The sequence below is a fragment of the Mercenaria mercenaria genome, chromosome 5, assembly GCF_021730395.1.
Source record: "Mercenaria mercenaria strain notata chromosome 5, MADL_Memer_1, whole genome shotgun sequence".
Lineage (NCBI taxonomy): Eukaryota > Metazoa > Mollusca > Bivalvia > Venerida > Veneridae > Mercenaria > Mercenaria mercenaria.
The window spans coordinates 64616609-64632411 of record NC_069365.1 but is presented as its reverse complement, the minus strand read 5'-3'; the positions used below and the strand labels follow the sequence as shown (position 1 = coordinate 64632411).

Below are 15803 nucleotides of genomic sequence, written 5' to 3'. Positions count from 1 at the left end.
ATCTTTCTGTTTAAAAGAGTCTGTTGATAGTTGAAAGTTGATATATGATGAATATGAGATTGTGTTGTTAATAAGCATGCTAATTTAATTTTGTATCATCATTGATAAAAAGACTTAAAATTGTTATTTATTTATTTCTTATAAGAAAATATAAAACACAAAAGATATTACATTTACATAGTAAGTGTAACAAGTATTATGGTGTTTATTTTATACACATATCCCTTCTTTATGCATACAAAACAGACCACGGCTTCAAAAAAATAGATAGGCTCCAAAGTGGCTCTAAAATTTTGAAAGTGGCTAAACTGGTGGCTCCAACTTTTAAAATCCCAGTGGACGCCCTGGTTAGGCAAAATACAGACTTGCAAACTTGAAAACTTTAACTGAAGTCCAAGTCCAAAAAGGGCCATAATTCAGCCAAAATAGTTGACGGAGTTATGTACTCTTGCCTATAGATGGAAATCATGATGATAAACAAGTGTTCACAGTTTCAAAGCCACATGTCAAATAGTTTTGACAAAACATGTACAAATTTCCAAGTCCAAAAAGGGCCATCATTCAGCCAAAATAGTTGACAGAGTTATGTACCGGTACTCTTACCTACAGATAGAGACTGTTATAATAAGCAAGTGATAAAAGGTCAAAAGCCATATGTCAAACACTTAACACAAAATATGAACTGGTACGAAAAACTTAACCAAGATTTGTAAGTTAGAAGGGCCATAATTCAGCCGAAATCCTTGATGGAGTTATGTACTCTTGCCTAAATTGGGACACGGTGATGGTAAACAAGTGTTGAAAGTTTCAAAGCTTTATCTCTAAAGACTTTGTCAAATTCTTGACTGGTATGAAAAAGTTAACCAAGGTGTGACTCTGACGCCGTGAGTAAGATAGCTCTACTTATTCTTCAAATAGTCGAGCTAAAAATCAACCATTATTTGGCAAAAATTGTTCATATCAGAAACTTATAATACAGTATATAATGCAGACAAACATCAATACAGATAAGTGAATAATACACAGTGCTAGGAAAGTGAGATACATTATTTACTTTTAGTCCTTTTTATTAAACTACTTATTAAAAGATGTTGAGAATTATCAAACAGAATAATTAACTCACTTTAAATGATTTAATTCGATAAATTGCAAATTAACCAACTTCTCTAGCTGAACAAAAGGTGTGGGTCCCGATAGATTATTTCATTTTTAGATAGACTATCCATATTTTGCTTACTGTGTGCTGTAGAGGAAGTGGTTGTTTTTGTCACAGCTGCTGGTGTTCCAAAGTTAAATCCTCCAGTGGGAGCGGCTCCTGCTGCCGGTGTGCTTGTTACAAATGCAAATCCACCTGAAGCTAGACATACAGGTATGATTAACATGAGGGCTATGTTGGCCCTAGACCGCTCACCCGACATTCACAACAGGGTTTAATAAACTTGAAACAATGAACAATGTTGTGATATTATTTTAAAATTTGCCCAGCCGTTTCAGCGCAGAAGACTTTCTAAGTTTTTAAAATAGCCATATAGGGAAAACTAGCCCTGCCCCTGGTTGCAACGTTGTTTTTTTTAATGAAACAGAATGATATGAAGGAATTTAAGGTAAGGTCAGCCAAGGAACATTACTGTAAAATCATCTTCAGATTGAGTCAGTAGTTTCAGAGACTTTTAAGATGTCACATAGAGAAAACTAGCCCTGCACCCCCAGGTAGTCATGTTTTTAACAAATAAACATTGATTGAAGGAATTTGTTCAAGAGTCACCCCAGGAATATTGCTGTCAAATAACTTCAAGATCAGGCTAGCAGTTTGAGAGAAGATTTTTGAAGTTTTCCATATAGTCAAATTCAAAAATGTCCTGCTTCCTGGCAACAAAGTTTCTTAATGAAACAGATTGATTTGAAGGAATTTGGTAAAGGAAAAGTACCGTACTGTAAAACTAAAGGTGTTTTTGTCTCCTCGCTATGTCCTATTTTTAGCTCTGACAGCCATTTTGTGCAGGGAAACAGAACGTGCCAGCAATATGCACAACTGGGGTTGGTACTGATCACTCCTGTGAAGTTTGGTCGAAATCTGACCAGCCGTTTGACCTGTGAAAGCCGGACAAACTTCATTCGGACAGCTGGACAGAGACAGCCAAGGCAAAAACAATATGTCTCCCCCACGCAATGCACTCAAAGGTATGACCTTTGACACCCAATGTGACATTTACCTTGAAGACAGCCATCCAAAACATGCACTCTGCATATCATCTCGATGTGGTGAACATTTGTGCCAAGTTTCTTTAAAATCCTTCAAGCAGTTCAAGAGTTACAGAGCAGACACAAAACAAAGTCATATGACCTTTGACCTGTAAGTGTGACCCTGACCTTGAAGCGGGCCATCCGAAAAATGCGCACTGCACGTCATGTCGATGTGGTGGACATTTGTCACAAGTTTCTTTAAAATCCTTCAAGCAGTTCAAGAGTTACAGTGTGGACATAGAACAAAGTCATATGACCTTTGACCCCTAAGTGTGACCGTGACCTTGAAGCGAACCATCCAAAATATGCGCTCTGCACATCATCTTGATGAGGTGAACATTAGTATAGCTGTAATTGTAAAAATGATTTTCATGAAGTGTGCGTGCGTGCATGTATGTGTGAGGGACTGAGCAGGTCACATAGTTGTGGTGTGTCTTTAAATACAATCATGTAGATAAACACACAATATACTTACCAGCAGTTGTAGCTGCTGTCGTTGCTGGCTTTGTAAAATTAAATCTGAAAGTAACAAATTTTTAATTTCTTTAAAGGAGTTCATCACAATATTTTGTGCGCAGCTCAATCGGGCAGCAAGCAATAACCACTGTAAAGTTTAGGATTCGTGCATAATTGTCGGATATGCAGCGCACTCACGCAAAAAATATCGTATGTACTGACAATATAGGTCGTGCATCCATATTTTACCTTTAAAAGTGATGGTGTTTTATTGGAGGAGTAGTCGTAGGAAGTGCTTGAATCGAATACATTGTGGACAGCCAATTTGAAAGTAAACTATTTCGTCCAGTAATGATGCAGCCGACTCCAAGTTAAAAAAAATTCCAGAAAATCTTAACGTAGATCTATCTCCTTCAAGTTCAAATGTGACTTCCTTAAAATGTTGTTATACTTTTGTGCCCCATCCCGCGTTTCGCATAGTAAGACCAGAGTTATGGCACTTGACAGTCAAATTGTACATAAAGGGTCTAAACATTTGTGCCGCATGTACCTCAAAAGTATATGCGCCAAGAGTCATGAAACCAAACAAGAATTAAATTCAGCATGCGAAGTTGTGCACCAGTGCTTTTATTTGAGGTTTCACTCAGTAAAAACAGATTTATGTCCCTTGACGTGGTCAAATATATATGTAAATGGCATGTGAAAGCTTGTGTAGCACGTGTCCCAAAAAGTATTTGACCTAGAGGCATGCAACCTTAAAGGAGCATTATTTCGCATGTGAGTAAGAAAAATGGTTAAGAAACTGATAATAACATTGTGCAATTTGTTTTGTAAGAAAAAATGTTCATAATTTTAGGTGGGTGGGGTAATGAAAAAATACTTCTGTGGGTGGAGTGAATATTTTTTAATTTTTCTTGAAAACAAGCATGGGTTGATATTATTTTTTTGGTTTAGATTTTTTTGTCTTAGTTCTAGCTTAAATAATATAAAATTTGGTAAAATTCTGTCTGCTAGATTTTTCATATCATTAAGAAATACTCTGTGATTTTCTCAGTTCCAGATACTTTCGACATCTATCAAGAGTGATTTTTCTGAGTTAATATATTTATATGTTGACATTTTATGCATAGCTATAGTGGTTTCATTAATTGTGATGCATAAACAGTAACATCAGAGTGAAACTTTGAATAAATAATTGTTTGCAGTAGTTTTATTATGACATGTATGTATTGTTTCTTCAGACAAAAATACCGATTTGGTGTTCTTAATAAACTTTAAATATTGAAAAAAGAAGCACTGGTACCTATCATTTTTATTTTTTATTTTAACTTGCCATACATCAATCTATAAATATGCAAAAATACAAAAAATTCTGTCCGCTAGAAATAATTGTGAAAAACACCTTTAAAATGAAATTGTACCTATAGCAAAAGGCACTTTGAGGTTATTTTTGGATTTGCAAATATTGCATGTCCTTACAACATAATTATAATAGGCTATTTTTTCTTTACAGAAAAAGCTCTGAATATCAGACCCTTTGAAAACTGGAATCCTTTCAAAATCATCGAACATTCAGTCGTTATTTTTTCTTTTTATATCATACTCAATTACATGAGAGCACAGAGTGATCTTGGCGCCCTACATTGAGCCATTGTTGAATGTTCCAAATTTCAAGACTAGCTCAAGGTCAAAATCAAGGTCAAAGTTCATTTCGGTACACAAAACTGTGCATGTGGTCCATACATGAGGTCCAAATTTGAAAGCTGTTTTTTGTTTTGTTTTGTTGGATTTAACGTCGCACTGACACATGATAGGTCATATGGCGACTTTCCAGCTTTAATGGTGGAGGAAGACCCCAGGTGCCCCTCACGAGCAGGCACCTGGGTAGAACCACCGACCTTCCGTAAGCCAGCTGGATGGCTTCCTCACATGAAGAATTCAACGCCCCGAGTGAGGCTCGAACCCACATCGATGAGGGGCAAGTGATTTGAAGTCAGCGACCTTAACTCGGCCACGGAGGCCCCTTGAAAGCTGTAGCTTGAGAAATGTGAAAGTAGGTCACTAGATCAATTTCAAGGTCAATGTTCATTTTGGTACACAAAACTATGCATGTGCTTCAAATTTGAAGGCTGTAGCTAGAGAAAAGTGAAAGTAAGTACTAGGTAAAATTCATGGTCAAATTTTAATTCAGAACACAAAACTATGGATGTGGTCCAAATTTGAAGCCTGTAGCTTGAAAAATGTAAAAGTAGGCCACTAGGTCAAAATCAGGATCGAATTTCATTTCAGAACACAAAACTATGCATGTGGTCCAAATTTGAAGGCTGTAGCTACAGAAATGTGAAAGTAGGTCACTAGGTCAAGATCAAGGTCAATGTTCATTTCGGCACACATAAGGCGTAAAAAAAAATTGTTTGTTTCCGGTATCCCGACCTATCCTAAATGTTTTTATGGCCTTGGAGAATAATTTTTTCAACTTTTTGACAAAATGTTGCCAAACTGCACTTTTTATGCTTTAAACATGGTCAGTGATGTTAGAAACCAACTTCCAGATGCTCTAAAGGCATAACCCCCTTATTTGTATTCATTTTTTGACACAAAAATAATTTCCGAAAAGTCTCCCTTAATAAAAAAAAATTCCAAACAAAAATTTTTTCCGACCTACCTACCCTAAATTTTTTGAGCATGTTACCGGAAACAAAGAATTTTTTTTAGGCCTAACTGCATGTGGTCCAAATTTGAAGGCTGTAGCTTGAGAAATGTGAAAGCAGGTCACTAGGTCAAAATTATTATAATTATTATTATACCAGATTTATATAGGGCCCTTTTCATGATAATTATGTTCAAAGGCGCTTTACATAATAGCAAACACAGCCACACAGGGCGCGAAATTCATCCTCTACTAGTACAGACACAGAGCGATCTGACCAGAGGGACAGAGTGAGATAAAGCCCCCAGAACAGATAGAGAGAAATCCTTTTAAGATACAGGCATGTCCAGCTAACTTAGGCTAGCTCTTTGCGAATAGACAGTCTGGTTCTTTAACATGCCCGGTGTATAGCACGGATACATGCGAAGCTGTCTTTCCTGGGAAGAACCAGTACAAGCCTCTAAGTTAGGTGGGAGACACTCAAGAGCATCTCAGAAATTTCCAGTGCCTGGACCGGGATTCGAACCCCGGACCTCTGGATTGACAGTCAAGCATGTTACCACTAGACCACCCATCAAGGTCAAAATCAAGGTCAAATTTCATTTCGGAACACAAAACTATGCATGTTGTCCAAGTTTGAAGCCCGTACCTTCAAAAATGTGAAAGTAGGTCACTAGGTCAATGTCAAAGTTTATTTTGGTACACAAACCTACGCATGTGGTCCAAATTTGCAGGCTGTAACTACAGAAATATGAAAGTAGGTCACTAGGTCAATCTCAAGTTCAAAGTTTATTTCGGTACACAAAACTATGCACATGGTCCAAATTTGAAGGCTGTAGCCTGAGAAATGTGAAAGTAGGTCACTACGTCAAAATCAAGGTCAAATTTCATTTCGGAACACAAAACTATGCATGTGATCAAAATTTGAAGCCTGTACATGTACCTTTAAAAATGTGGAAGTGGATCACTAGGTCAATGTCAACGTCAGAGTTTATTTCGGTACACAAACCTACGTAACTGGCTCCATCAACGATAAACACAGAGTCAGTGTACCCTGTTTCGCACTGTACGCGGTTTCACACACCCAACAAATTCATGTACTTTGTGAGAATAAAGCAGAAAATTTAACCATTCTTTGTTATTATTTCACGAAACTTAGTTATTTCCTACATAATTTGACACAAGGGGTCGTTCCCCACTGGAGCCTCATTCTGGTAAGTGCAGACGAAAACAATAACAATACCAATGGAGGCCAGTAGGTCAACTGAAAAATATTACATTTCATGAATTGACCTATTACTTTACCCAAACAGGGTCTTTCAGAAAATTTTGAGTGACCCTGACCCAAATAAAAATATTTCAGTAGTTATTGAAGTTCTCCCAACCAGCAAAATGACTTCAACTTGATTGTTTGCTGTAAGATTTTATTAAAACAGAGAACTTAATCGAATAATTAGACTTGCGGGGGTCACTGGTGATTCAACAGCTTCTATGGTTTATTTAATTTTTGTTTCAGGTATTCAGCTGTTTTAGCCTTTTCTGTTTTTAGAAGTAGAACAGGGTTTTGGTACCTGGCTTTCACTTTCATAGCTGATTTAAAATTTCACTTTCAGACCTTTTATTGGAAAATACAGGTTTAAATTGTATTAGATAAATGGTTAAAATGTTAATTAATATTTTTCTGTTGGGTGAGGCCTAAAAAAAAATATGTCTGTTTCCTGTAACCCGACCGACCGTAAGTTTTTACCGCCGACCGCAATTTTTTTATGGGCCAAAATTTGTGATTCTGATCATATCTTTATTGATTATAGGGATAATTTAGTTGTACCCAACCTCGTCGCGCATAGTAACGAGCGTTCCTGGTTCCGTCGACATGAAACAACATGGCGAAAAGCCTGTTTGCCCGCGTTTTTACCCGCGAAAATCGAGAAGTTTTCTTTGATGCATATCGAGTTCAAAAGTTCTGCCCCTTGTCAATCAAAATCTCGGTGAATTTCAACACTGTTCGCCGCCACAAGCGGAAGTTTGGTAGTAGGCGGAGCGTCATATACTAATTAGCTACTGACAGATGTCAATCACGCCACGCGCCGACTGACACGTGGTCATCTCGCGGTTTGTGTTTAGTACAATAATGTTCTTCATTATGAAAGGTGTTTATTGATCAATGTATAAATGTTAATTGATAAACAATTCGTAGAAGAGCAGCCTATTATCATGTTTGTACCACTTGTTCAGGGGTCACGCTGTCTGTTGCACTTGAGCCATTTGCGACAAAAGATTCAAAACTATGAACTTTGCCTGTTACACAATGTTTACTGGAATTTACCCGCGAATCGTAAAAATATCAAAACGTCATGCTGGTAATTTTCCATTCCACAAGCACGTGCGCCCTATCGTAATACTTAATTTACATCGCAGTTACTTTTGACACAAAAACGCGCGTAGTGCATTCATTTTTTTTAATATAATCACTTCAGATTTTCAACACCGCTTGAGAACTAATACAGTTTGAATTCTATAACAATTTTAATAAGATATCGACAGGAATGTAGGCAAAATTCTTTAAAAACAATCAAATTTTCATATAATGTCTTGTAAAATTTCAATCAGCGCGATCTTGATTATTTATTTCCTTTTTAAAGTAAATAAACAGTACAAACTATGGTAATAAAATTCAGACTTTTGACCAGAAAATACAAAAAACACAATTAAAAAATCTTAAATAATGAAAAAGCGGCAGCAATTTAAATACATGGAGTAAAACGATTTTTTGGCAAACAAAGTTCTGTTAGCACGGCAGAATAGGTTACGTGACCTCATAAACGTAAATAGAAATGTGGTTTTAAAATGAAGCAGTATGATGTCGTTGCGATTTTTAATAAGTTTTAAATGATTTTTCGTACATATATTTTTTGACACAACACTTTGTTAGAATTTCTTCTCAAACAATAATGTGAATTTCTTGAGGGCAAATAGGTCATCATTGTTCACGGCCTGACACATTTACATGTCAGTTTATTCGGGATATTGCACATTCGCTTTTAAAAAATTAAAGAAAAAACTTTTTTTACTGATTTCTTCTCAATAATTAAAGGAATCGAGAAAGTACGATTAGACAGTGATGTGTCACATGGCGCGAAAACATGACGTAATCAGGGCCCTCGTTTGCCGATTTTTGGGGCCGAAATTCGCCCCATTCCCCCCTCGAAATAGTATGTTTCTTTCCCCCCAAGTATAGAAAAATTCCCCCTCGAAAGAAAAAAAAAATCAAGAAAAAATCGATACCCGATAGTCTTGGGAGCCCGGGTCCGGGAGATTTTCAAAAGACGCTCAAAGGACCATGATAATTGCCTGTGCGTCACTCGGGACCCGGAGACATTTTCCTTTGATAATCCTTCCTCTTATCAGTCATTTCCCAAAGTAAAACTATGTCCACGATAAACACGTGTATTCAAAGTAAACACTCGCGGTCATGCCCTCCTTCCTGCCTTTGATCTTCTGCTAAATTCCCGCCCTTTATCCTGTGGACATGCCACGCTGATTTTTCTTTATCAGCAAGTTACGTCACGGCGAGTGCACATAGGTAATGAGAATCAATGAAGTGTTAACTTTAATTCATTGATAAAGCGTTACCCGTATTGAGCCTGCATACTGTCAAAAAAGGCGCCAATTATTAATTATCGTAATTAAGCGACCAGCTGATTACCGAGCATGTGAAAAGTGTCCTGCAAGATTTCTTCATGCAAACTTTAAATAGATCATTGTTTAATGATTGTACCTTAACTTCAACGAGAAAATCCACAAATTTAAATGAATTTGGAAAGTAAAAATAAGTATAGAATGTCCATTCACGATTCTAATTACACCCGATGACATATGCAATTTTTCCAAAATTCACTTAAAAAACTTGACTTTCAATGCAATTTTTAATGAAAAGTAGCATCTTTATTTGAGGAACTATCTCTGGTTTACCTTAGGGGAAACCAAGTAACTGGCAAAAAAACATTTCAGAACGACATTCCAGAAGTGTACCAGTATCCGGATAGTACGTTTTTGGATACATTTTTACAGAGTGTTTTAGCACTTTTCTGCTAACAAACAAAAATATTGAAAAAAAACCTCATCAAATTAAAATGAATTTTGATAAAAATTTATTTACAATATGAGATTATATGACCTGAAACAAAAATTGTTATTATGCTGTAACATGTTCTTGGTTGTAGTAGCTATTAATTACGTAGTATTACTTTATAAGAAATATAGTCAATTGTATCGATGTTTTTGGGGCAGGACTCTGTATTTTGAAAAGGGACCCTTCAAAATTTGGACCCAAGGGTCCCGGGACTCTTTGGTTTTCAGGTCTAGTGGAACCCCTGGTTTTACTGATCCGTATAATACGCTCGTTTTTCAGTTCCCCGGGTGCGTGTATGCAAAGTTACTTCCCTTTGAAAAAAAATGTTCATAATGTACATCATACAGTAAAAAGATCACAGATGCAACTGGGCGAAATGCGCCAAAATAGATTTGCTTTTTAAGCAGCATGCTCTCAAAAACAAACTACTGTCACGGACACCGCTGTTTCAAACAGGGCCAGACATGCACAATCAGGTAGATATGACGAAGGGAAGCACTGCTCCGGCTGCTGCTGAGACAATGTCCGTGGATACTGCTAGTGCTTCCGTTAATGACGACATGTGAACCTCGATTGGATGTCACCTAATTGATTTAATAAAAGAAAATAAAAGTTGCCTGTTTTCAATAGATTATGTTCTGTACAATACTTCAGATATATTCACATTAGTTTGATATCTGTAATACTCAATTGACCTTAATTTAAGGGGTTATGTTCAGATGTCATATCTCCAGAATGAATTCCCCCCTCCCTTGAAAACGACGCGAAATTCCCCCCTCCAAGGGCCCCGGCCCCAATCCCCCAAAATGTAGAGAGGGCCCTGCGTAATGCAATGACAATCTCGGGGAAACTATACCGCTTTGATCTCCACTGCAGATGCCACAATAACCGACACACTTCTTTTAGCTCTTTGAGGGGGTGTTAATTGATGATGAAAACGAGGCCAATTACTTAGTTTATCATCAGAATGATTACCGATAATTGTTGACTTTTTTTTTCACTTTCAACACTGGTCGGGAGGATGATGATTGTGTCCATATTTTGGGACACTTTTCAAAAGTCTTCCATTTTTAATTATTTTAGAAATAAGTCCTTTTTCTTTGAGTCATATGAAGTTATGACGTCTACAGCATCACAATTTATGAGATAGAATTGGAGGTCCACTTAAGTCTGAGCAGGTCTACTAGATTTTAGCAGTTGGTGAACCTGCTGGCAACTGCTGAAAAAAGTTAAGGTCGAGGCCTGATTAGGCAGTTAATTGGCGATAATAAGGTTACTAAACACTGAAATGTTCTGACACCTACTAAAAAAAAAAAAAAAAAAAAAAAAAAATTCCTACCTACCAACCCCCATTTTTTTGAGCATGTTACAGGAAACAAACATATTTTTTTTTAGGCCTGACAGCATTATTATCATTGAATTCTATAAATAGCAGGGTGTGCGAAACTGGGTACACTTAAGTGCAAAAACTGGTCAAATTATGTTATCTGAATCAAGCAGACCAAGAGGTATGACGTAATTGTAGTTGGAAGTGAAAGTAGCGTTTTTAAAATGAAATAAGTGTGTTTATTAAAACATATAGAGGTAAATTCAGATTTTGATCATTTTTAGCTAAAAAGGTATTCTTAGGAAATGTGTGCGAAACCGGGTACACTGACTCTAGGTATGCGTCGGAACAAAACCGACTATTTCATTCATGAATTGGTCAACGCCTGAAATACGAAATGATATGGTAACACAGAGGACTCAATCCTACAACGAGATGGATCTGCTCATGCCATATAAATTAATAAATGTACTTTACTGCTTTTTCAATGATTATCTTTATCGAAAATTAATTACGGAAACATGCAGAATATTCACGAGTCCTAGGTCAATGTATTATAAACGTCACGTGCCAGTTGAATACACGGTGGGAAAATGGAAGAATCAATCGGTCTCCAAGGATTTTATCGACATCTACACAAGTGCAAGATACAGTAAATAATCGGTGGCACGATTCCATTACGTCCGGACATCTTGATTGACATAATTCTTTCGGCGATCAAAGACGCTCTCAATGAAATTTAATGCATGATCCAGACTGCAAATTCAACGAATAGATTCGTGACAAAAAGAAAATTTAATGAACAGAAATAAAAAAAAATTATCATAACTTTTTTGGTAAAAAAATATTTTGGACTGGCGCAATTCTAGTGGGTCGGGCGGAAGAGGCAAACAAATAAAATTTTAATTTAGGCCTAATTTCCGACAAGTCTCCCTTAATAAAAAAAATTCCAAAAAAAAAATGTTTCCGACCCACCTACCCTAATTTTTTTTTAAACATGTTACCGGAAACAAAGAATTTTTTAGGCCTTACCGTGTGCAAGCGATAAAACCAATAACTTTACTGTTTAACTTTACACGACTGTGTGCTGTGATTTTAATTTTCCTGCATTATTTTGGTCCTTCAAAGTTTTCACGTTTAGATTACCCGTCACAAATATAAAACAATCTGAACGTAGAATTATTTTGACAAAATAAAAATTTATGCGACTGTGAGGACCGGCAGAGGACTCTCAGCAGGTGCCTGTGGCTAAATCTTGTAAATAAAATAATCATGGACGATACAGAAAAAAGTTCGTTTACTTCTAATACGTAAGATGTTAAATATAAACAAAAAATACCCTCCTCCAAATCCTGTCGACATTTTTAAGACGTACAAATAAGAAGTTCAAAAAGAAAGTAGAAGTCCTATTAAACTGCGCATGCCCGAACGGGCTGGTGTACTTAAGGCTGAACACCACTAAATCCAGCTGTTCTTTATTTCATATAAAATCCACTCACTTCATAACGGTGTTTCGACATTTTCTAGCATATCAGATTTTCAGAGACTTATATTCCCATAAAGAACTAGATCGCTACTTCAGAAAAACAAAAAGAAAAGGGGGTGTTAACTTTTATATAAGAAAACTACAGTTCGTTAAATACAACCCGCTGAATTTACTACTTTTCGCTTCTTTCAATTTCTCTTTTCGTGACATTAAATTCTTACGCCACCATTTTTATCTAGCATGCGATAGGAACATGCCGATTTCATTAGAATGCAAAGTGATACATACTGAAACGCGGTAGGGTAAAAGTAAGCACGTTGCTGCCGAGAAAATGCACTAGGAAAGGAAAAAAGATTAGTACTATTTATATTTGGACTACTTGTGACTAGACCTGCGGAGGCTTACATTCTATTTGGTAGTGATCAGCCTTAAACCATACCCGTACCGTACGTACGTTAGACGGACTCGCGAGAGTAAACGTAAAGGCTGAACACCACTAAATCCGACTGTTCTTTATAGGTATACAGACACTAAATAGGAAAATGGCGCGAAAAAAATGTTGGTCGCATAATGGCGAATACAAATAGTCCTCATTTTTTTTCGCTCTGTAGAGCTATTTTCCTTATCTTCTATGCAACTTGTTTGCCAAAATCACATGACAGATCTATGCTTGACATGTAGGTAGCATTTTCATAATGAAATAACAACATGACGGAATTGTTCATGGAAACTTAGATCATACACCACCACTACACTTTGGGGACTCATTTTTAGCTGACTTTGCAGTTTATGTGTTCGACTGAAAATAGTTTTCTTGCATCAAACATGACCCCCACTTTTCTTTTGATTTTTATTCAGCACTGACAATATTCTTCAAGAAAATGTAAGTTACAGACATTTAAAATGGGTCCTGATGTGTGCTGCAGTCATTGGAAGTATGTCAGTTTTATACAAGAGCTCGTCGAACACGAAATGCCCCCCTTGATGCATTCAGTAATTGCACAAGGAACAGAAATTATATGCTCACTGTAATCAAAAGTTCTACCATTCTGGTTTAATCTGACCTTGACCTTTAACCTATTAACCTAACAAGAGATTATAGAGTGATCTTGGCGCCATCCACTGAGGCATTTTTGAATGTTCCAAATTTCAAGACTAGCTCAAGGTCAAAATTAATGTCAAATTTCATTTCGGTACAAAACAATGTGTATGTGGTCCAAATTTGAAAGCTGTGGCTTGAGAAATGTGAAAGCAGGTCACTAGGATCAGTTTCAAGGTCAAAGTTCATTTCGGTAGACAGAACTATGTATGTGCTTCAAATTTGAAGGCTGTAGCTTGAGAAATGTGAAAGTAGGTCACTAGGTCAAAATCAAGGTCAAATTTCAATTCAGAACACAAAAATATGCATGCGGTCCAAATTTGAAGCCTGTAGCTTCAGAAATGTGAAAGTAGGTCACTATGTCAATCTCAAGATCAAAGTTCATTTTGGTACACAAAACTATGCATGTTGTTCAAATTTGAAGGCTGTAGCTTGAGAAATGTGAAAGTAAGTCACTAGGTCAAAATCAAGGTCAAATTTTATTTTGAACACAAAACTATGCAAGTGGTCCAAATTTGAAGCCTGTACCTTCAAGAATGTGAAAGTAGGTCATTAGGTCAATAACAAGGTCAAAGTTTTTTTCGGTACACAAACCTATGCATGTGGTCCAAATTTGAAGGCTGTAGCTACAGAAATGTGAAAGTAGGTCACTAGGTCAAGATCAAGGTCAACTCATGTCAAGGTTCATCTTGCCACTCAAAACTATACATGTGGTCCAAATTTGAATGATGTAAGTTATGGACATGAAGGTTCTAAGTTTTTCCCTATATAAGTCTATATGAACCATATGACCCCTGGGGCGGGGCCATATTTGACCCTAGAGGGATAATTTGAACAAACTTGGTAGAGAACCACTAAATGATGCTACATTACAAAATATCAAAGCCATAGTCTTTGTGGTTTGGACAAGAAGATTTTCAAAGTTTTTCCCTATATAAGTCTATGTAAACCATGTGACCCCTAAGGCGGATCCATATTTGACCCTAGGGGAATAATTTAAACAATCTTAGTAGAGGACCACTAGATGATGTCATATACAAAATATAAAAGCCCTAGGCCCTGTAGTTTTGGACAAGAGGGTTTTCAAAGTTTTTTCCTATATAAGTCTATATAAACCATGTGACCCCCAGGGTGGGGCCATATTTGACCCCAGGGAAATAATCTGAACAATTTTGGTAGAGAACCACTAGATTTTGCTACAAACCAAATATCAAAGCCCTAGGCCCTATGGTTTTGGACAAGAAGATCAGAAACCGTTTTAACCTTTCCTGGCCAATGTGACCTTGACCTTTGACCTAATGACCTCAAAATCAATAGGGGTCATCTGCTGGTCATGGCCAACCTAACTATCAATTTTCCTGACACTAGGCCCAATCGTTCTAGAGTTATTGCCTGGAAATCATTTTACTGTTCCTGGTCACTGTGACCTTGACCTTTGACATACTGACCTCGAAATCAATAGGGGGCATCTGCTTGTCATGACCAACCTTCCTATCAACTTTCGTGACCCTAGGCCTAAGCGTTCTTGAGTTATCATCCGGAAACCGTTTTACTGTTCAGGGTCACTGTGAACTTGACCTTTAACATACTGACCTCAAAATCAATAGGGGTCATCTGCTGGTCATTACCGACCTCCCTATCAACTTTCATGATACTAGGTCCAAGAGTTCTTGAGTTATCATCCGGAAACCGTTTTACTATTCAGGGTCACTGTGACCTTGACCTTTGACATACAGACCTCAAAATCAATAGGGGTCATCTGCTGGTGATGACCAACCTCCCTATCAACTTTCATGATCCTAGGCCCAAGAGTTCTTGAGTTATCATCCGGAAACGGATTGGTCTACATTCCGACCGACCGACCGACCGACAGACCGACATCTGCAAAACAATATACCCCTCCTTCTTCGAAGGGGGGCATAATAAAATAAAGAAGAACAGCTATTTTGTGTGTTGTTACCTTATTTTATATAAAATCCACTTACTTTATAACGGTTTTTCGACATTTTTTAGCATATCAGATTTTTAGAGACTTATATTCCCACTATATCGCTACTTAAGAAAAACAGAAAGAAAAGGGGGTGTTTAACTTTTATATAAGAAAACTACAGTTCGTTAAATACAGCCCACTTAATGTACTCCTTTTCGCTTCTTTCAATTTCTCTTTTCGAGACATTAAATTCTTACGCCGCATTTTTACCTAGCATGAGATAGGAACATGCTGATTTCGATAAAATGCAAAGTGATACACACTGAAACGCGGTAGAGTAAAAGTAAACACATTGCAATTGAGAAAAGGCACTAGGAAAGGAAAAAAGATAAGCACTATTTATATTTGGACTACTTGTGAGCTAGACCTGCGGAGGCTTACATTTCGTTTGGTTGTGATCAGAATAAATCATCTCTAAC

The 15803-nt window shown here is 37.0% G+C and overlaps 1 protein-coding gene across 3 annotated transcripts in view; it reads right to left on the bottom strand.

The window, feature by feature from the left end:
• LOC123557429 (nucleoporin p58/p45-like) overlaps positions 1–12256 on the bottom strand; it is a 57586-nt gene extending 45330 nt beyond the window's left edge. For 2 of the 3 annotated variants that reach the window (XM_045348873.2, XM_045348874.2), the window contains exons 1-3: positions 12149–12256; positions 2720–2763; positions 1238–1357 (exon numbers count right to left, since the gene is read on the bottom strand). In XM_045348873.2, the coding sequence (XP_045204808.2) occupies positions 1238–1357; positions 2720–2763; positions 12149–12171 (187 nt within the window). In that variant the 5' untranslated portion in view covers positions 12172–12256. The remainder of the gene's footprint in view (positions 1–1237; positions 1358–2719; positions 2764–12148) is intronic. The other variant, XM_045348875.2, reaches the window with a different exon arrangement.
• Between the last annotated feature and the right edge of the window lie 3547 nt (positions 12257–15803).